At 42.3% G+C, this 19,449-nt stretch overlaps 1 protein-coding gene across 1 annotated transcript in view; it reads right to left on the minus strand.

Moving 5' to 3' along the window:
• Positions 1–19,449, minus strand: part of RELL1 (RELT like 1) — an 80,302-nt gene that overhangs the window by 23,234 nt on the left and 37,619 nt on the right. Inside the window, exons 2-5 of the mRNA XM_027544244.1 lie at positions 16,817–17,041; positions 12,617–12,688; positions 3,570–3,627; positions 638–874 (exon numbers count right to left, since the gene is read on the minus strand). Coding sequence (XP_027400045.1) covers positions 638–874; positions 3,570–3,627; positions 12,617–12,688; positions 16,817–17,041 — 592 coding nt within the window. The remainder of the gene's footprint in view (positions 1–637; positions 875–3,569; positions 3,628–12,616; positions 12,689–16,816; positions 17,042–19,449) is intronic.

A 19,449-nucleotide genomic window follows, 5' to 3' on the forward strand; every position in this document is an offset into this window, starting at 1 on the left:
GGGATCTTTCTGATCCAGTAATCAAACCCACATCTCCTACACTGGCAGGCAGCTTCTTTACCTGAGCCACCAGGAAGCATAATATAGAATCTTATTGATTGTGTATATATATGCATGCACGCTCAGTTGCTTCAGTTGTGTCCAACTCTTTGCAACCCTATGGACTGTAGCCTGCCAGGCTCCCCTGTCTGTGGGATTCTCCAGGCAAGAATACTGGAGTAGGTTGCCCTGCCCTGAGCCAGGGGACTTTCCCGACCCAGGGATTGAACCCATGTCTCTTAAATCTCCTGCATTGGCAAGTGGGTTCTTTACCACTAGCGCCACTCTGGGAAGCGCACACACACACACACACACACACAATACATACAGAATCTTACTGATTCCTGGAAAATCCTAATACAGCAAGTAATTAATTTATCGCCCTAATCAATACATCTCACATCTGATCTCACAATAACCACCTCTTAGAATTCTTCTTCTGTTGGAAAAATGCAGGACTCAAGACTAGAAAATATCAAAGAAGCCAAGAGACAGGACCAAGCCAGGCTCAGGAGAATACACGCTACGTTTAATAGGTGTACAAATCCACACGGCAGAGCAACCATGTCACACAAACCCCAAGCATCCCAGGACTCACCTGCCCACAGAGAGGACGGTGACCTCTCCTTGGCGCCTCGGGCGGCCCTCTTTGGACTTGTTGGTGGGTTTTATGAAGTGCCACCGCTTGTGCCTACACCGATGACACACGTCCCGCTCGACAGGACCCCCCACTGTGTGCAGATGGTGGCCGCAGATATGCTTCCCTGGGGTGACCCCTGGTGACAAGGGCCCGGGGCTCACCGGCGGGCTCCCAGGAGTGCTGGGCGTCACTGGGCTAAGATAGGAAGAAAAAAAGGAAGAGGTTACTTAAAAGAAATAGCTACACCATTTGCTCCCTCTGCAATGAAAGAAGTTTAAATCAAAAGGAAAAATACCTCTTCCAATTATACAAATGGGCTTTGTGGACTGATCTCAGGCAGCAGGTACTCAGCTTTTGAGACTATACAATGACAGCTCATTGTGAACAGTAATGATGTGATTTATCACTTCTAGTTAACTGGTTGGAAATAAACCACTGCTTTTAATGACGATGCACTGCTTATCTTTGAAGTACGAGGTTTCTTTTCTTGTATGGCTGATCTCCCTTCTCATACAATCTAATTTCATGCAAACTAATTTCTCATACTTACCCAAATGCCTCCTAGATCTCTAAGCAAAGAAAGGCCCTGAATATATATACACTGGAGGAAAGAAAAACTTAAATTCCAATCCAATCATTAGATGACTTAGGAAGGAATATTTGATCCAGTCTGACTATTGGGTCAAAGGAAGAAGGCTTTTAGGCCAAGATATCAAAAGTGACGCTCAAAAGAGACGTTGATAATAATAATTATAAAAACCTAACAGCATTCTAAGCATTCGATCTTTACAAAACCTCTAAATCGGAATTATTTATAAAACAAGGACACTGAGCCTCAGAGCAGTTAAGCAACTTGCTCAAAGTCACACAGTGATGGCTCTGAGATCCAAATCTAGAAAGACTAAATCTGAAACCATGATCTTAACCATCATGCTACAGTGCTTCAGAAACAGGGGAGACTACTTTGACAACCTAGAAGAAACCCAGCCAGGCCATCCAAAGTATAAAAAGCACAAGTCTAAAGGTTAGATGCTGGCTGCTTTCAAAAGGCATGTTTCAGGCTTCTGGTCCTCTAGAAAAGGAGGAGTTAAGACAGGACAGGGCTGGCCTGACCAGGATTCTGCACTCTGATGTGGAATAGGTGGGTGTGAGTGTGGGTGTGGGCCAGTCAGCATGTCACAGCAGAGCCTGACGCCTGAGACCAGGCCAAGAGTCCCAAAGGCACATGGAGGTCTCATGATATATCAACCAGCCTTCATGCTACAGATAACCAGCCCACTTGTCCACTTCAAAAGGAGCACGCATAATTGAAGAGAAAGTCTCAAAGACCCCAAACAGCCAAAAGTTTCCTGGCTTTCGTTAAGGATACTTTTTACGTTGTTAAAATAAAAACACACAGCTGCAGCTTTCTGGGGTAAAACAATGTTAATATCACATATTAGGAGGTTGAATTGTAAGTTTAACAACATTCATTCAAGAAACATTTATCAAAAGAAAAAAAAATGAAACAATTATCTATATGTGCTGTGCACAAAATCCAATGATGGGGACTTTAGGATGCTCTAAGATGACTGAGGTGACATGGTCCTTAGATGAGGAACCTGTGGTCAGGGCTGGAATGTGGGGGGACCCACAGCCCATGAGTCTCCATGAACTACACCACCAGGGCTCCCAACACTGGCCCTCCTGAACTGAGTCACCTCACTGAAACGCGGGTCTAACGTGGCCAGTTTCACAAACATGTATGAAACAGCTAAGATGTGCTGTGTGCACAACCTACAGAGTAAGCAGAAAAAGGTCCAAACCCCTTGCAGAAAAAGGTTCAAACCGCTGGCGAGGTCACTCAGACCCAATTTGCTTCCTTGGTCCTTCTTGCTTCTGTCCACAGCACATCCTCAGGCCACCCTAGACTGAAACTTCCCAGGGCATCCCACACTTTCACTCTCCTGGGCCTTTTGTCCTGAGCTTTGTCTCCCACAAGCTTCCCCTACTTCTTGTTTCTACTCCCCATTAGACTGAGTCCTCCTTGGCAAGGATGTATGAAGGCCCAGCTCCAGCATCATGCCCAGCACACAGCAGGCACTCAATAAATGCTCTCTGAAGCATGAAAGACTACACAGAAATATAGTTGCCTGTGATTATGACCAACTGTGAAGCTCAACAACCATAATCAAAAACAAACATCCATACCCTAATACAAAAATAGAACTTAGCTGCTGCTGCTGCTGCTGCTGCTAAGTCAGTCGTGTCCGACTCTGTGTGACCCCATGGACAGCAGCCCACCAGGCTCCCCCGTCCCTGGGATTCTCCAGGCAAGAACATTGGAGTGAGGTGCCATTGCCTTCTCCAATAGAACTTAGTAGGTGCTCCCAAACCAGCCCAGTTTTTCATTTAAGCATAACTAATTGTTCATGGAGGTCTTCAGTGCCCGAGATAGTCTGTATTTCTTATGATGTTCCAGTTAGGTTGGTGTGGCGGTTACCCTCAGTTTATAGATAATGGAATTTGAGCTCAGAGTGGTCAGTTAACTTACCCGAGAAGAGGGGAGCCATAAGTGGCACAGGGAAGACAATTCAGGTGCCCAGTTCCAGGGCTTCCTCCTCCCATCATGGTTCACTAACCCAGCAGTTCTCAACCAGGGGCGACTTCACCCCCAGGGGACACGGACAATGTCAGGAGACATTGTGGGATGTCACACCGCAGGAGAAAGGGACCATGGCATCCATGCACTGGAGGTCAGGAATGCTGTTAAACTTCCTACAAGGCAAAGGACAGTTCCCCACAGCAAAGAATTCTCTGGCTCACGTGTCAATAAGGACAAAGTAGAGAAACCTGCTCCAGCAGATAATTGAAAACAAAAGCCTCATAAAGTCAGGGGGAAAGCACTCACCTTTCAGGATCACACACGCTGTTATCTTCTACCATTGCTGCTAAAATGTCAACATTTGCTAAAAAAAAAAAAAAAAAATTAAAATGGAATGAATTAGATGAGTGATCATAGAATTAGCATATCAGAAAAACTGGTGGAAAAACACCTAATTGAATTTCTTCAATTCACAGATGAGGCCTTGGGGCCCTGGAGAAGGCAGGGCCTTTCCCAAGGAAAGTCCAGATATGGCTCCATCTGCAGATAATTTTCAACTCACAGGAAGTTAGTGAGAGTGACAGAGGATCTATGCAAGGGAAAGCAGATCTACCACAAAGCTCTGCTTCCTATACATCATCAGCAATATAACACAGAAATTTCTTTCTCCTCTTCTCAAACCAAAGGGAAACTCAATTTAACTCACTCTGCTAAATATGTCATGAAATGCATGACCCGAGACCTATATTCTAATAACTTACATGTGTTCAAATAATTAGCCCTAAATTCTGGATACCCCATGTAATATCAAGTCTATGGGCTTCCCCGATGGCTCAGTGGTAAATAATCCGCCTGCAGCACACACAAGAGACTCAGGTTTGATCCCTGGATCAGGAAGATCTCCTGGAGGAGGAAATGGCAACCCACTCCAGTACTCTTACCTGGAAAAACCCAAGGATGGAGGAGCTTATGGGGCTATAGTTCATGGGGTCGCAAAGAGTCTGATCTTTGGACATGCCTGATCAGAGCACAGTAACAGCATCAAGTCTATCCCACACAGCACTGGGGATGAGAAAGGGTTAGTTTTTCAGGTGGGCCATTTGGTTTAGCTCTGCTTAAGGACCATACAAGACCTTAACTCTAGCCAGGTATCTTAAAATTTCAAATGCTGGTCAGGGTCAGATGCATGAGTGCTAAGTCACTTCAGTTGTGTCCGACTCTGTGCAACCCTATGGACTGTAGTCTGCCAGGCTCCTCTGTCTGTGGGGATTATCCAGGCAATAATACTAGGGAGGTGTTGTGCCCTCCTCCAGGGAATCTTCCTGACCCAGGACTGAACCCCAGGTTTCTTATATCTCCTGCATTGGGAGGCAGGTCCTTTATCACTAGGGCTTACATAGGAAGTTCACTGGTTACACACATCAGTTATCTAATATGGACTGAGTTAAATTAGACTTCTAATGTTAATTTTTAAAAAAAAATCCAAATTTGTAGGTGGAACCTAGGCTGTCAACTAAAGCAAACTGAATCTCAGCTTCTTGGGCGCCCACCCCGCCACCGTACACAGACACACATGTTACTTCATTTTTTGTAGGGTGTCAAGTCTTAAGAATAAAAGATGGAACTGAATGGTCAAGTTCCTCTTGGGTATCTCCTGGCAAGGCCAGATGTTGTGACTGACTCCTGACCCCTTTCCATTGATTTTTTAAAAAATGTTTATTTATTTTTGGCTATGCTGGGTCTTCGTTGCTCCCTGGGCTTTTTCTCTAGTTGTGGCAAGCAGGGGCCACTCTCTAGTTGCAGTGCACGGGCTTCTCGCCGCAGTGGGTTCTCTTGTGCAGCACAGGCTCCAGGCACATGGGCTCCAGTAGTTGTAGCTCCCAGTCTCTAGTGCACAGGCTTGTAGTTGTGCCACACCGGCTTAGCTGCTCCATGGCATGTGGGATCTTCCCGGATCAGGGATCAAACCCATGTCTCCTGCATTGGCAGGCAGACTCTTTAACACTGAGCCACCAGGGGAACCTCTCCATTGATTTTTAAAGTGCTGTTCTCAATACTAACCACAACAAGTTCTCTAGACATAAAACAATTTTTTAAAAAGTCACTATTTACCATGTGAGCTAACACCAACATTTAATATTCAACAATCTCGAAATTCCAAGAGAAGGAAAATTAACTCCAGTTTCAACACTGCTGCTTTTAAGTCAATAGCTAAAGATGGATCTAGTGTTCTGCAACTTTTTTTCATGACTGCTCCACCCAGAAGCTTTTTTTTCCAACATTTTTTCCTAATTCATCCTCCCATAAAACTATAATACTGAAGATAAACAATTGTTTATGTATTATATGCATATCTGTGTTTTACATATAAAATAGTAAGGGATTTTTTGCCCCCACAATCCAATATTATCCCCTTCACAACCCTTGCAAATGCATAGAATTTTTGAAGAAATACTAATGGAACACACCATCATTTTCAAAAAGAAATAATTTCTTTGCCTTTCATGACTATCTGTGAAAATGCACAAATACATTTCCAAATACAAGTTTTGATATAAAAAGACTCATCATTACAAAAAAAAGCACTGAAATGGATCAGTAGTGCCTTCTCCCACAGGACAAAAAAAGGCATGTTACCCTCTAAGTCAAATTTAAATATAATTTAATTATTTCCCTTGAACTAATACTAAGAATTCCAAAAAACATTTTCTTTCAGATAAAGTGTTTAGGGAACACACAATAATTTGCCAGCTGACATTTATATTATGCTGCTGCTGCTGCTGCTGCTAAGTTGCTTCAGTCATGTCCGACTCTGTGCGACCCCATGAACTGTAGCCCACCAGGCTCCTCCGTCCATGGGATTTTCCAGGCAAGAGTACTGGAGTGGGGTGCCATTGCCTTCTCCGTTATATTATGCTATCTTTTACTGAACTTCAAAACTATTAACAAAAAGGGGGGGAAATAACAACCAAAGAAAGAAATGGAAACAAAGATAACACTAATAGCATTCACTTATAAAGATGAGCTTTTCAAAAAGTTTATATAGTTACCTGAGAAAATTAATCACCTGCAAAATGATGACCTCTGTTAGAAACATCAAATTATAAAATGCTCCCAGGAAGATAATTAAAATATATTAAAAGCATTACTTTTTTTTAGGCTTGTGTTATATCTCATATATTCATGTATCCCTGTACTTCACCCTTATTTCTTAGAAACAATAGTAAACAACCCCTTTGTTTGCTGTGAGCAATGATTTAAGAGTAGGCTCAAGTTTTTATGCAAATAACATGCATACTCATGTAGGACCAAGACATGCACACATGCACTCATGTAGACCCTTGTCTCTAGGCTTTCACCCAGTCTATACCAGGGAGTAAATCTCAGTGAACTATCCCTTGGGAACCTTTTTGGTTTCCTGTGATGAGAAAACCCTAACGTAACACCACCATTAGCACATAAACACATGCTTTAATTTGGTTATAAAATTACTATAAAAGAGCAAAACCCAATTAAGTTCTATTAAATATACATCTCTTTGTGATTACTCATAACTCCAATAAGCTCCAAGAGACAGTTTTCCCTACACTTTTTTAAAAAAAATTTATTTATTTGGCTGCACCAGGATCTTTGTTGCATCTTGTGGGAATCTTTCTTTATGTTGCACAGGCTCAGTAGTTGTGGCAGAGGGGCTTGGTTGCTCCGCAGCATGAAGGATCTTAGCTCCCTGATCAGGGATCGAACCTGTATCCTCCCCATTGCAAGGCTAATTCTTGACCACTGGACCACCAGGGAAGTCCCCTCCCCTAAACTTGTCAACATTCTGTCCAACTATACTTCCTTTCATGGGTGTCCAAAGGATGGGAGGAGTCAGTTACAGGGCAAGCAAAACCTGTCAAGAACAGGGAAAATTTTCTAGTGAGCAGTCATTTCCAAATACTGCTTCCTCTCTTCTTTCCTGAACTTCTGCCTGATAATATGCATAGAGTAGTCAAAATCAGCCCTGTTTTCTCTCCCACCATTATTCTCTTTAAAGTTTTCCCTTACATTCAAGGCAAGATCCTGCTATGTGCCAGCCACTGTCAAAAAGCTTTGTAGACCTTCCGTGTCGGATTCACTCTAATAGCAGGCAGAATTATCATCCCCATTTTACAGATAGACACTGAGGCCTAAAGACTGTACTGACTGTCCAGAATCCCACAGCTAGAAACAGACCTAGATAAAAAAACCTGGTCTATCTGACTCTAGGGTGGGTGCATTTCACCCCAACCAACTCCTCCCTACTCCTTCTGAGTCTCCACCCAAATGATGATGGTTTAACAGTTCACAGGATGTTTGCATAATTATTATGGCAAGTTTCAGGGATCTACTCAGTAATGATGGTAGTTTATGAAGAAACCCTTTTAGCCATCACACAAATTGAGTGCCAAGATGAGAATTTCACCAAGGGACCCCTCTCTTCTGCCCAATGTAAATAACCATAATCTGGGGTGCTTGGACAGTAATCACAATACTGACAGGTGCTGCTATTTTCAGACAGTGTCTGGCCCTGGCAGAGAAGCCCAGCTGGAGAGTTGCAGGTACTTTCCAAACTTCCGCAGTGATCACCCAAATGCTCTTCAGTCCTGCTCTATTTAGAAAGGATTACAGACTAGTGGGAAAATAATCAGTGTGCAGTTTAGCCAATAAATTCATCCTACAAGAGATATTTGTCTAAACGAAATGTGATTTGCAACATCCAAGACATGATAGGTTTAAACCATAAATAAGAATGTCACCATCAGTACTGGTGAAGTATTACCCCCTTAGCCAAACTAAAAATGCAAAGCAGAAGATGAGTCATATATCAGGACTGAAAGTGTTTTAAAATATGTAAAATAGGCAAAGAAAACCTAAATAAACATGAGAAAAGGGTAATGGTTTGTACTCAATTTTATTCACTTTTTTCTTCAATGTTTAAAGAAAAATTATGTTATAGTGTGCTATTTTTTAAAAATATAAAGTTAATTAACCTCAACATGGAGATCTAAATGGATATTAAGTTCAGAGTCTGTTAATGACAAAAAAAAGAAAAATACATTCTGTTCTACAGAGAATTTAAGTCTCCAAGGCAAACTAATAAAACTAGGTTATAAACTGTTAAGAGCCCCAAGTACCTATTTAATCCTCCAGCTGTGGTTTTGGCACGGGCTGGAAGCTAGAGAGGTCACTGTGTGTGAGGACCCAGTGAAATCAGATGTCTCCTGGTGGCCAAGGAGAACCAAGGCCACCTAAGGATGAGGTCACAGGAGAAATCAGAGGTGACAGACGAAGGCCCTTACAGGGAGAAGAGTGAAGAATAAGAAAGACAGAAGGCAAAGAACTGGGGAGCGGAGGAGAAAGAATGAAATCAGTGCTTTGATTACTCCACTGGTAATCAAGGCAGCAGAAACTAAAAAGCTACTTTCCAAAAGGAAAAGGACATAATTAAAAAAGAAAAGAGGAGTCCTAGAGTCTGTGAGTGTGGGAGTGAGGAAATTATATAGTCTGTTTCCTTCAGGGGCCCACAGGTTTCACCTCGGCTGTAATAGGAGAAAAGAGCCCACTGCTGGCACCATCCTGCCACAGGCCAGCTTGATGACCCTTAGGTGACTTTCTTACCCTCTGGGCCCCTGTTTCCTCATCTGCAAAATGGGGTGGTAACACGGCTGACTTCATAAGGTAGTTTGGATAATTTAATGCACTAATATTTAGAGTTCTATAAAATGCCCCAGCTGTATATGTTATCTCTTTGAAAGGAGGAAGTTTATCGTTCATCTTTCCTGACACCAGGAAGAAGCAGTGACAGTACACAGGTATGGACTCTGATGTCAGAGGCTAGAGTTCAAATCTCAACTCTGCTACTTGCAGCAGGGTGACACTGGCAAGTCAGTTATGTGCTGTAGACCTCGGTTTCTCAACAATAAATTGGAAATGATATATCTGAATCATAGGGCTCCCAGAAAACCCTTAGAACAGGCCTGGCAGTTAGCAAGCATTCAGTGCCAAATATGAAGTTATACAAGAGAACTTTAGCCCCCAGCAAAGTGTTCACAGCGGACACTTCACACCACTCACCTCTCAGTAACCCCTCATGCAGCACTCACTCACTCAGCAGCTGCTTCAGCTCTCAGAAGCCCAGGTCCCACAGGTCTCCAAGCTTCCAAAAGCCATGAAGGCAGTTTCTTTCTCTTTTTTTTTCCCCCCAACTTTTTATTTTGTATTGGAGTGAGTGATAATCACTCAGTCTTGTCTGACTCTGCGACCTCATGGAATGTAGCGCACCAGGCTCCTCTGTACATGGAATGCTCCAGGCAAGAATACTGGAATGGGTTGTCATTTCCTTCTCCAGGGGATCTTTCTGACCCAGGGATAGAACCCAGGTGTCCTGCATCGCAGGCGGATTCTTTACCATCTGAGCCACCAGGGAAGCTGTATTGGAGAATAGCTCTTTAACCAAGTTGTGATGGTTTCACGCGGACAGGAAAGGGACTCAACCATACATATACATGTACATGAAGGCAGTTTCGACTGTGCAAGACCCAGGAGAAATGAAGGGCCATCCACACCTTACTCGGTGCACTTCTGTAATGGCTGGAGCTTTTACGCCAAGAACAAATTTCTGTACTTCTTATGCAAATTAAAATCCACTTCTTTATGCAAAAGAAATATGCACCACTGAGTCCTCAAGAATAGCATCACCAACTACTGCTCCCTGAAGGAAAAGTGAAAAAAAAGTGAAAGTGAAAGTCGCTCAGTCATGTCCGACTCTGCGACCCCATGCACTATACAGTTCATGGAATCCTCTAGACTAGAATACTGGAGTAGGTAGCCTTTCCCTTCTCCAGGGGATCTTCCCAACCCAGGGATCAAACCCAGGTCTCCTGCATTGCAGGCGGATTCTTTACCAGCTGAGCCACAAGATCTGTTTTATCTGTTTTATAAAACAGATATTGAATCCAATTGATCACTGTCCTTTTTGTTATTTTAAACATCATCCTATTAAGTTAGATCATCTGGTTTTCAATCCTGGAGAAACTGAAAGCGACAAACTAGAAGAGAGGCAAGGCAATGCTGAATAGATGCAAGAGGCCCATGCAGGGCGGCACTACTCCCTAACCACGTGACCAACCACTTGGAGTCTTCCTTTCTTCATCTGTAAAGTGGGTATAATAATATCAACTCCAGAAGAATATTGTGAGGATTAAATGATATTATGCACATGAAGCACCTAGATCAATGCCAATATGTAAAGTCCACTCTAAAGAAAAAGGAAAAGTATACTGAACCATATGAAGTTGCTGCTTCTCTAGGTCAGAAGCACTGACTGCAGCCTGGGCCAGGCAGGCGCTGTGGTTAATAGTGAGGCTATGGGGACACAGGATCCCAGGGAGGGGCTTGGAACAGAAGGCAGGTATTTACTGAGCAGCATGGAGGGATTTCAACTTTCAGACAAAGGGCTCAGCTGCGTCAGTGCATGCAGCTTGAGACAGTGTTTACCAGGGCCCAGAGAGCGCCCAAGGAAAACATTTTGTTTTACATTCTCATGAGAATTCAAAGCATAGGGCTATTGGATATGTTGGCTGAAAAAACTGTGACCTAAAAGTTATGCACAACCTAAAAGTTGAAAGTTATGTTTTATTCAGTAGACAAATCTGAGGACTTAAGCTCAGGAGGCAAGACTCTCAGATAACTCTGAGAGACTGCTATGGAAAGACAAAGGAGGGAGCCAAGATGTACAAGAATTTTTGCAATAAAGATCAGGTAGTCAGAACGTCACTGTTACTGTTAATAAAAGAAAACCAGACATCCCAAGTCAAGGAATTCAGCGCTTTTCCATGTATGGGAAGATGTAAGAGTCTGGGCTCACTGAAATCATTCCTTTGATGTGCACCTCAGCTATCTGGGGCCAGCATCCAGTGTTTTCACAGCCTGAGTTTCCTCAGGACTCATAGTCGGGGAGAGGCTGTAGTCTGATGGCTGCTGGATGGCAGGCATTCTCTCCCTCTTGGGTTCCGTCAGGGTTCACCACTGTGGCGTGTAATGGACGGCTTGATGGCTATGACTTTCTTTGTTTACTGATATGAGAGGTGGCATTTTTCGTTCACAGGTATGTGGGCAGGAGTGCCACACGCCTCAAAAGTCACTTGGGGTGTGGTATCTTGTGGAGACAATCACCAGTGTTTCAGAAAAATGACCCTGATTTATCTAATCAGGGTTAAACTAATTTAAGAAGACAGGGGTTTAGGATACATTTCAGAACGGACAAAAACGCTTAAAGTCATTAAAGCTTAGTGGTAGTGGTTTAGTCGCTAAGTCGTGTCCAACTTTGTGACCCTTTGGACTGAGCCCAACAGGCTCCTCTGTCCATGGGATGTCCCAGGCAAGAATACTGGAGTGGCTTGCCATTTCCTTCTCCAGGGGATCTTCCCCACCCAGGGACTGAACCTGGGTCTCCTGTATCACAGACGGATTCTTTACTAACTGAGCCACCAGAAAAGCCTAGACCTTTTAAAAGCTTTAACACTTAAGAACATATCATAGAATAGGTGAACTCATAGAGGCAGAAAGCAGAGGAAGGGTTGCCAGAGGCTGGAGGGGAAGAGGGTGGAGAATGGGGAGTGACTGCTCAGTGCATACAGAGTTTGGGATGACGACAAGATTCTGGAACTAGATACTGGTGATCTTTGTACACTATTGTGAACATGTGTGTGTGAGTGTGTGTGTGCTCAGTCGTGTCCGACTCTTTGCGGCCCCGTGGACTGTAGCCTGCCAGGCTCCTCTGTCCATGGGATTTCCCAGGCAAGAATACTGGAGTAGGTTACCATTTCCTTCTCCATTGTAAATGTACTTAATGCCAATGAATTGTACATTTTAAAATGGGTGTAACAACAAATTCTATGTTTAGTGTATTTTACCACAGTATTTTTAAAAGCAGAAAAAAAGGAATAGATAATATTTGAGTGCTTATTATACCAAGCAGCTTCTGTGTAATATGTCACAATAATACCATGAGGTAAATATTATTTTAGAGGAAGAAACTGAGGCTCATGAGGTACTATGACTTTCCTCCAAATCAAGGCGATGCCAGGATTAAAAGGTAAGCCTCCAGGGCTGACTTGGCAACACTCAGACCCACTGACTCTTAGAAAACTCACTTCTGTGAAACTCTCCTGATAAGATAATGCTGGAAGCTGGGCTATTTGTGAGCTTAGGTGGAAGGTGCTACCAATAACTTCAGAAACATTGACAGGAGAATCCATACAAACTCTCTGAAGCAGGTTTTTAATAAAACATGTGAATAATGAATTGTTCTGGGCACTAAACAGCCATACCTTCGTTTTTCATGATGTATTGGACAATCTGCCCAACGGTGTCACTGTTTTCATTTACGCTGTCGTTCAACTCTGAAAGAGAAAGGGGAGGGGAGGACAGGTTACAATTGCTCACCCGCATCAGGTCAGAGACATAGTCTCAGAGCCTAAGACTTCTCTGAACAGTCTCCAGAAAGCTCAGCTGATGACCCATGGTGCTAAGAGCTCTGCTTTCTTTTAACCTACCTTTCTCTTAGCACACTCTTAGCACACGTGACTGAAAACACACAGCGACTTTCTCAGCAGAACAGGTGCAAACTGCCCATCAATATCTTCTCAAGTCCAGACACATGCTTAATTTCCAAGATGTCTTTATCAGTCCTTACAACTATTACTCCTCTCTCATCATTTTGTTAAACTCAAAGGGGAAATGGAAAAAATAAAGATAACTAAAATAAAAACTTCTTGGATTTTATTTTCATTGTAGATATACCATATACAGAGTATTAATTTATTTCTTAAATTGGGTAATTATTCATCTCTCTCTTCACAAGACTTTGAAATATACTTCCAAATGATCTAAATGTTGGCCATGGTTAATTACCTACAAACTCAGTTTACTTTGAGAGACTCTGTACATGGGATAGTCTTTAGGAAAAAAAAAAAGTCAAACCTTCAGTCTAAAACTGATTCCTTATCATTCGCTTCCATAACACAAGAAAGAAAAAGGAGGGTTGACCTAGAAATCATGGTGTGGTATATTACCCATGTAATCTGGAGAAGTGTCTTCTCCACCCAAGCCACTCCCTCCCCATGAACATGCACGTCCAGTTAGACAGTGCACATGCTGACCACTAAGCCAACCTACACAGCGTCTGCAGAGGATGAGAGAGAAAGGTCCCGCTTTCTGTTGACAAACATTCAGCCTCGGTTTGCTCATAAACTCACACATGACTCATCGTGCAACTGTGCTCACTCCCTGCCTCAAAGGTCAGTGGGGGTGGGAAAAACCAACAGGCCAGCAAGCTGGCAAGGAATGAAGAAGCTCCCCAACTCTGCCTGTGATCCCACTTGAAGGGTGACCTACCCCAAATGTCACATTTCTGCAAAAACTGCCCTTTGAGGTCTGAAAAGGATAAGCAGAGTTACCAACTATTCCCCAAGGCCCAAAAGGATGGTTGAAAAGTACATTTGTGGTGAAAACAGGGCTTCACCTCTCAGGGTTTTCAAATACAATCCAGAAACTCCATGTGAGGAGGAAATGCTGAGACACTCTGAGGTCAATCCAAAGGTACCAGCTCTTGTCATTTTTTCATTGCACTGTTCACACAACCATTTACTTAATAAACATAAACTCCAACCTCATATTAGGTTGGTGCAATAGTAATTACAGTTTTGGACCCTGATTTTAAATCATTATAACTAGCCTCAAACACACCTTTAGTAATCAAAATAGGAGCCATTACACTCAAAATATTTTTGCCAAAGAGAAATAAGCTTGTTTATTCTTGTACCATAAAAATCCGTGCTTCAGGATTTGATGAACTCTTGGAAAGCATTTTCTACCTCCTGTTGGTTGTGAAAGCATTTTCATTTTCCCTGCAAAAAGTTGTCAAGATGCTAGAAGAAGCAGTAGTTAGTTGGCTACTCGGCAGTATGGCAGATGAGACAAAACTTTATAGCCCAATTTGTTCAACTTTTGAAGTGCTGGTTGTGCAACATGCAATCGGGTGTTGTTGCATCTTTTTTGTTGACCAATGTCAGCTGCACGCATCAGTTTTCAGTGTATCTCATCAATTTTCTGAGAATACTTCTCAGATGTAATAGTTTTTCTGGGATTCAGAAAGCTATAGTGGATCAGACAGACAGAAGACCACCAGACAGTGACCACAACCTTTTTTTGGTGTGAGTCTGGCTTTGGGAAGTGCTTTGGAGCGTCTTCTCCATTCAAACACTGAGCTGGTTGTCTCTGGTTGTTGTATAAAATCCACTTTTCATCGTATGTCACAATCTGATCGAGAAATGGTTTGTCGTTGTTGCATAGAATAAGAGAGGACGACACTTCAAAATGACAGGTTTTTTTTTAATTTGCAGTCAGAGCATGAGGCCTCCCCCTTATCAAGCTTTGTCACCTTTCCAATTTGCTTCAAAATACCAAACGACATAGAATGGTCAACATTGAGTTCTTCAGCAACTTCTCCTGTAGTTGTAAGAGAATCAGCTTCAAAGATCTTCTCAACTGGTTGCTGTCAACTTCAGATGGCTGGCTACTGCGCTCTTCATCTTCAAGGCTCTCGTCTCCTTTGCAAAATTTCTTGAACCACCACTGCACCGTACGTTCATTAGCAGTTCCCGGGCCAAATGCGTTGTTGATGTTACAAGTTGTCTCTGCTGCTTTCTGACCCATTTTGAACTCAAATAAGAAAATTTTCTGTCTAACATAATTTCCATAGTCTAAAATACATATAAAATAAGCAGCAAGTAATAATTCATTAGCAAAAAATACAAAGCATACACATTAAAATGATGTTGAAGAAAGTATTCTAATATCAAATGGCAAAGTTCAACAATGCAAAACCACAATTACTTTTGCACAACCGAATCAATTTTTAAAGATTAACTCCCCTAGCAAAACTAGCAGCACAAAAATGGTGAGACCTATTCAGTTATCCTATTGTTCTTATTAGAATCTAATTCAACAGCAACAGTAAGGGTTACTATATGAAAAAAGTGAAAGTGTTAGTTGCTTAGTCGTGTCTGACTCTTTGTGATCCTATGGACTGTAGCCCAACAGGCTCCTCTGTCCACAGGATTTCCCAGGCAAGAATATTGGAGTATGTAGCCACGCCCTTCTCCAGGGGATCTTCCCAACCCAGGGATCCAGTCCCAGTCTCCTGTGTCTACCAGTACCGCAGGTGGATTCTTTACCGTCTGAGCCAGGGAAGCCCAAGGGTTAATATATACTGAGTGCCATTTGTGACAAACACCAAATGTATCTTCTCTCTAATTTCACAATACTCTTACAAGGTAAAGATTCTTGTCCTCATTTAAATTAAAATTTTAATTAAATTAATAAAATTAAAGTTAAATTAAACATAGCGGTGATTTACAGCATATTAATTGCCCAAGGCCACAAAGTCAATAAGAGTAAATTACTTCGTAGTTATTTAATAAATGAAAGCAAAGTTTCTAACTCTAGGTGTGGTTCCTATAATATTTACAATGATGCTATACCATAGCATCTGCCTTTAAGATGGATCATTTTGTAAAAGTGCTGGTGAGGGTGTAGAGAAAAGGGAACCCTTGTGCACAGTTGGTGGAAATTTAAATTGGAACTGCTTCTATGGAAAACAATATGGATGTTCCTCAAAAAATTAAAAATAGATCTATCATATGATCCAGCAATTCCATTTCTGGGTATATACCCAAAGGAAATGAAAACAAGAAGTCAAAGTGGAAAGATATATGCACACCCCACTCCAGTACTTTTGCCTAGAAAATCCCATGGACCGGGGAGCCTGGTAGGCTGCAGTCCATGGGGTCACTAGAGTCAGACACTTCTGAGCGACTTCACTTTCACTTTTCACTTTCATGCACTGGAGAAGGAAAAGGCAACCCACCCCAGTGTTCTTGCCTGGAGAATCCCAGTGACAGGGAAGCCTGGTGGGCTGCTGTCTATGGGGTGGCACAGAGTCGGACACTACTGAAGTAACTTAGCAGCAGCAGCATGTTTACTGCAGAATTATTCAAACTAGCCAAGATATGGAAATATCCTAATGTCCATCAAAGAATGAATGGATAAAGAAGATCCACTGATCAGTAGTCAATGAGAAGAAATAGATGTTTTTCTGGAATTCTCTTTTGTTATAATCCAACAGATGTTGGCAATTTGATCACTTGTTCCTCTGCCTTTTGTGTACTATACTTATCAAATTTATAGAGAGACTAGAACTGAATGATTCCTACCCTAAAAACAACTGACAATTACGTGATAGAGGTGTTAAACATCACTACAAGGGCAATCATATTACAATATATAAATGCACCAGAATAACGTGTTGCACACTTTAAATTTACATGATGTTATTACATCAAATATATTTTGATGAAAAAAGATGGATCATTTGCTTTACAGAGACAGAAAACATACATGACTCATTTCTTATTAAAAAATTGTCTGCACTCACATGCCCACAAAAAAAAAATAATCCAGATTTTTACCTATCTTTTCAACCTTTTCTCCTTCAACGTCTTGCTCAGCTTCTGTTGTACATCGATAGCCTTTCTTCTTAAGCAGGTGGCAAATGAGGACGCCAAAGAGACCCATGACGAAGAACACAGGGACAAGGGCATATGCGATGTATTCCGGGTGTCCATTCCCATTGTTGTTAGTGGGTGAGGGCGTCGTCTCGGTTTTGGAGGGTAACGGGTGGCTGCCACTATGATCTGAGGAAGAAACATACACAGCCGCATCAGATGTCTACTGGAGACAAGGAACATCTGACAACCTTGGGAAATGTCCCTGTTAAATGTGAGCCTGTTTCCAAAACCACAGGTCAGGCAGAGGCTGGCGGGTCCGGCAGGACAGGCACATGGGCTTGAGTTCCTATCCTGACCCTGCTACTCATAACCTGGGCCCCCTTGGGGTAATTTTTTTTTTAAAGCTCTCCAAGCTAGCCTCTGCTTCTTCATCTGTGAGATTATCTATACATCGTGGAGTGAATGCACAGTTTCAGCAAAGGGTGCACATAGAGTACACACACCATCACTAGGTGGTATCATAGCAGAGTCCTTAGCGGTTAAAAGCACAGACTCAGGAGACTTGGGGTCAAGTCCCAGCTCCACCACTTTGCAGCTGTGTGACTCTGGACAATGACTTAATCTCCATGCCTTGGCTTCTGATGAACAGACATACTAACAGTACCCAACCCACCCCTCAAGGCTTGTTATGAAGATGAAATAAATGAACACACATAAAACATCTAGAACCATTTCTACAGCAAAGCAAATGCTCAACTACATGGCAGGCATCGTTTTAGGCATTTGTAACTTACCACTGAGCAAAACAAAGACCCTTGTCCTCATGGAGCATATGTCCCAGAAAGATTTAGTAAACTGACTGATCTAGTGCATGAAAAAAGAGAGACAAATCCAGGACGCATCAGGTTTTGGCCTAGGGGCACACATATAAAAATGGAAGCACGCGCATTTGCGTATTTGCTCACCAACCCAAATTATCATTTATGGCATGACTGTTGTATGAAAAGCACCAGCTGGGAGCTGGATAGAGAGTGGAAAACAAGACAGCATGCCCAGTGCCAGCTTGGAGCCTGTAGGGTAGCACTGGAAACGGGCACTAAACACCTGGGCAGGCATGAGAGACTGGGAGAAGGTATGCATGGGGCACTAAAAGAAATAGGAACAGTGGGGACCTATTTTATGACTTCAGAAACAGTGCAGCTGGGAAGGGGGCATCTACGGGGGAAAAGGAGCCATTTGCTTCTGGACACGTCAAAGTTCCACATGGACTTACACCAGAAGCAGCAGGATATCTGGGCCCACGAGTGTGCCAGGATATACAGGGAACTGAGTCACCTCCATGAAGGAGTGAGAGGGAGAAACATCCCAGCTCATACAATATAAGATTCTACCAGTTAAGATAACGGAGAAAGAGCCAACTGTGTGGAAAATCAGCAAAGTATCAATTCACACACACAAGATAAAAAGGGAGTTATCACACAAAGGAGGGGGTCAGGAAGGATGAAGACTAAAGGAAAATGTGGGGTTTGACTGAAATGAAGTCTCGTTATTTGGGGTACTCAGATTCTGAAGTGATACAATGAGGTTTTCTGCATCACAGAGATTTACACATATTGCTTAAGAAACCCAGAAACTGGGAATCTAGATGCATTTAACTACAAACTCTCTCGAGAGTATTTTGGTGGGGAAAAAATGATCACATGAGGACAAATACCAGGTGTGAAATGACCACATTTCATCACTGCAGCAAACAATATCAAACAGAGACCACAGGACAAAGGGCTCCCTCACTTTCAGATGGAAATAACCATTATCTCTGCCCATGAAAGGAAACTGCTGGTTTCTCAGGTTTTGTAAAAGGTGGCATTCTTTATATTATCATGAAACCTCTAGAATCTGGGGATAAGCTACATATTCATTCTGATTTCTCTCCCAAGAATATAATTAAATGGATGAATGAATAAAAAAGAGTACACATACACACTTCCCTAAATATATGCAAACATATCATCCAAATTAGGGTTTAACATCAAGACTTAATTTCAGTAAAACCAGAAATATTTAACTCCCTTAGTAATTCTAAGCATTTTATTTATTAATTCCTTTTTAAAAACATATTCCATGCAACAGGAATAGCTAAAGCAGGCAACATGTTAAGACTGAAAGAGTTTTACTCAGAATCATGGTCAGTTTCAAGCTGGAAGCGATAAATTCTGTTTAGGAAGCAGCAGAAACAGGAATGAAAGCAGGGGGCTCAGACTTGAAGCCAGGCAGCTCCTCCCGAATCAGGTGGTTAAGAATGTGTATTCATCATTAACTTGACCTCTAGGAAACCCTTGAAAATACTATGAATTCACAGTTTGTGATTTACAGACAGGTGTCAGTCATTTAATCTCATAATTACCACACCATGGAAAAAGCCGAGGAAGATACGACTCTAAATTAGTGAAACATGAATTACAGAGATGCACTGTAGCTAAAAGGTCAGACTGCCTAGCATAAATAATTGCTTGGCCACTAACTAGGCATGTCACCTTGAATAAGTTTTTTAACTGCTCTGTGCTCAATTTTCTCATCTGTAAAATGGAATCAAA

This window comes from Bos indicus x Bos taurus, chromosome 6 (assembly GCF_003369695.1).
Source record: "Bos indicus x Bos taurus breed Angus x Brahman F1 hybrid chromosome 6, Bos_hybrid_MaternalHap_v2.0, whole genome shotgun sequence".
Taxonomy (NCBI): domain Eukaryota; kingdom Metazoa; phylum Chordata; class Mammalia; order Artiodactyla; family Bovidae; genus Bos; species Bos indicus x Bos taurus.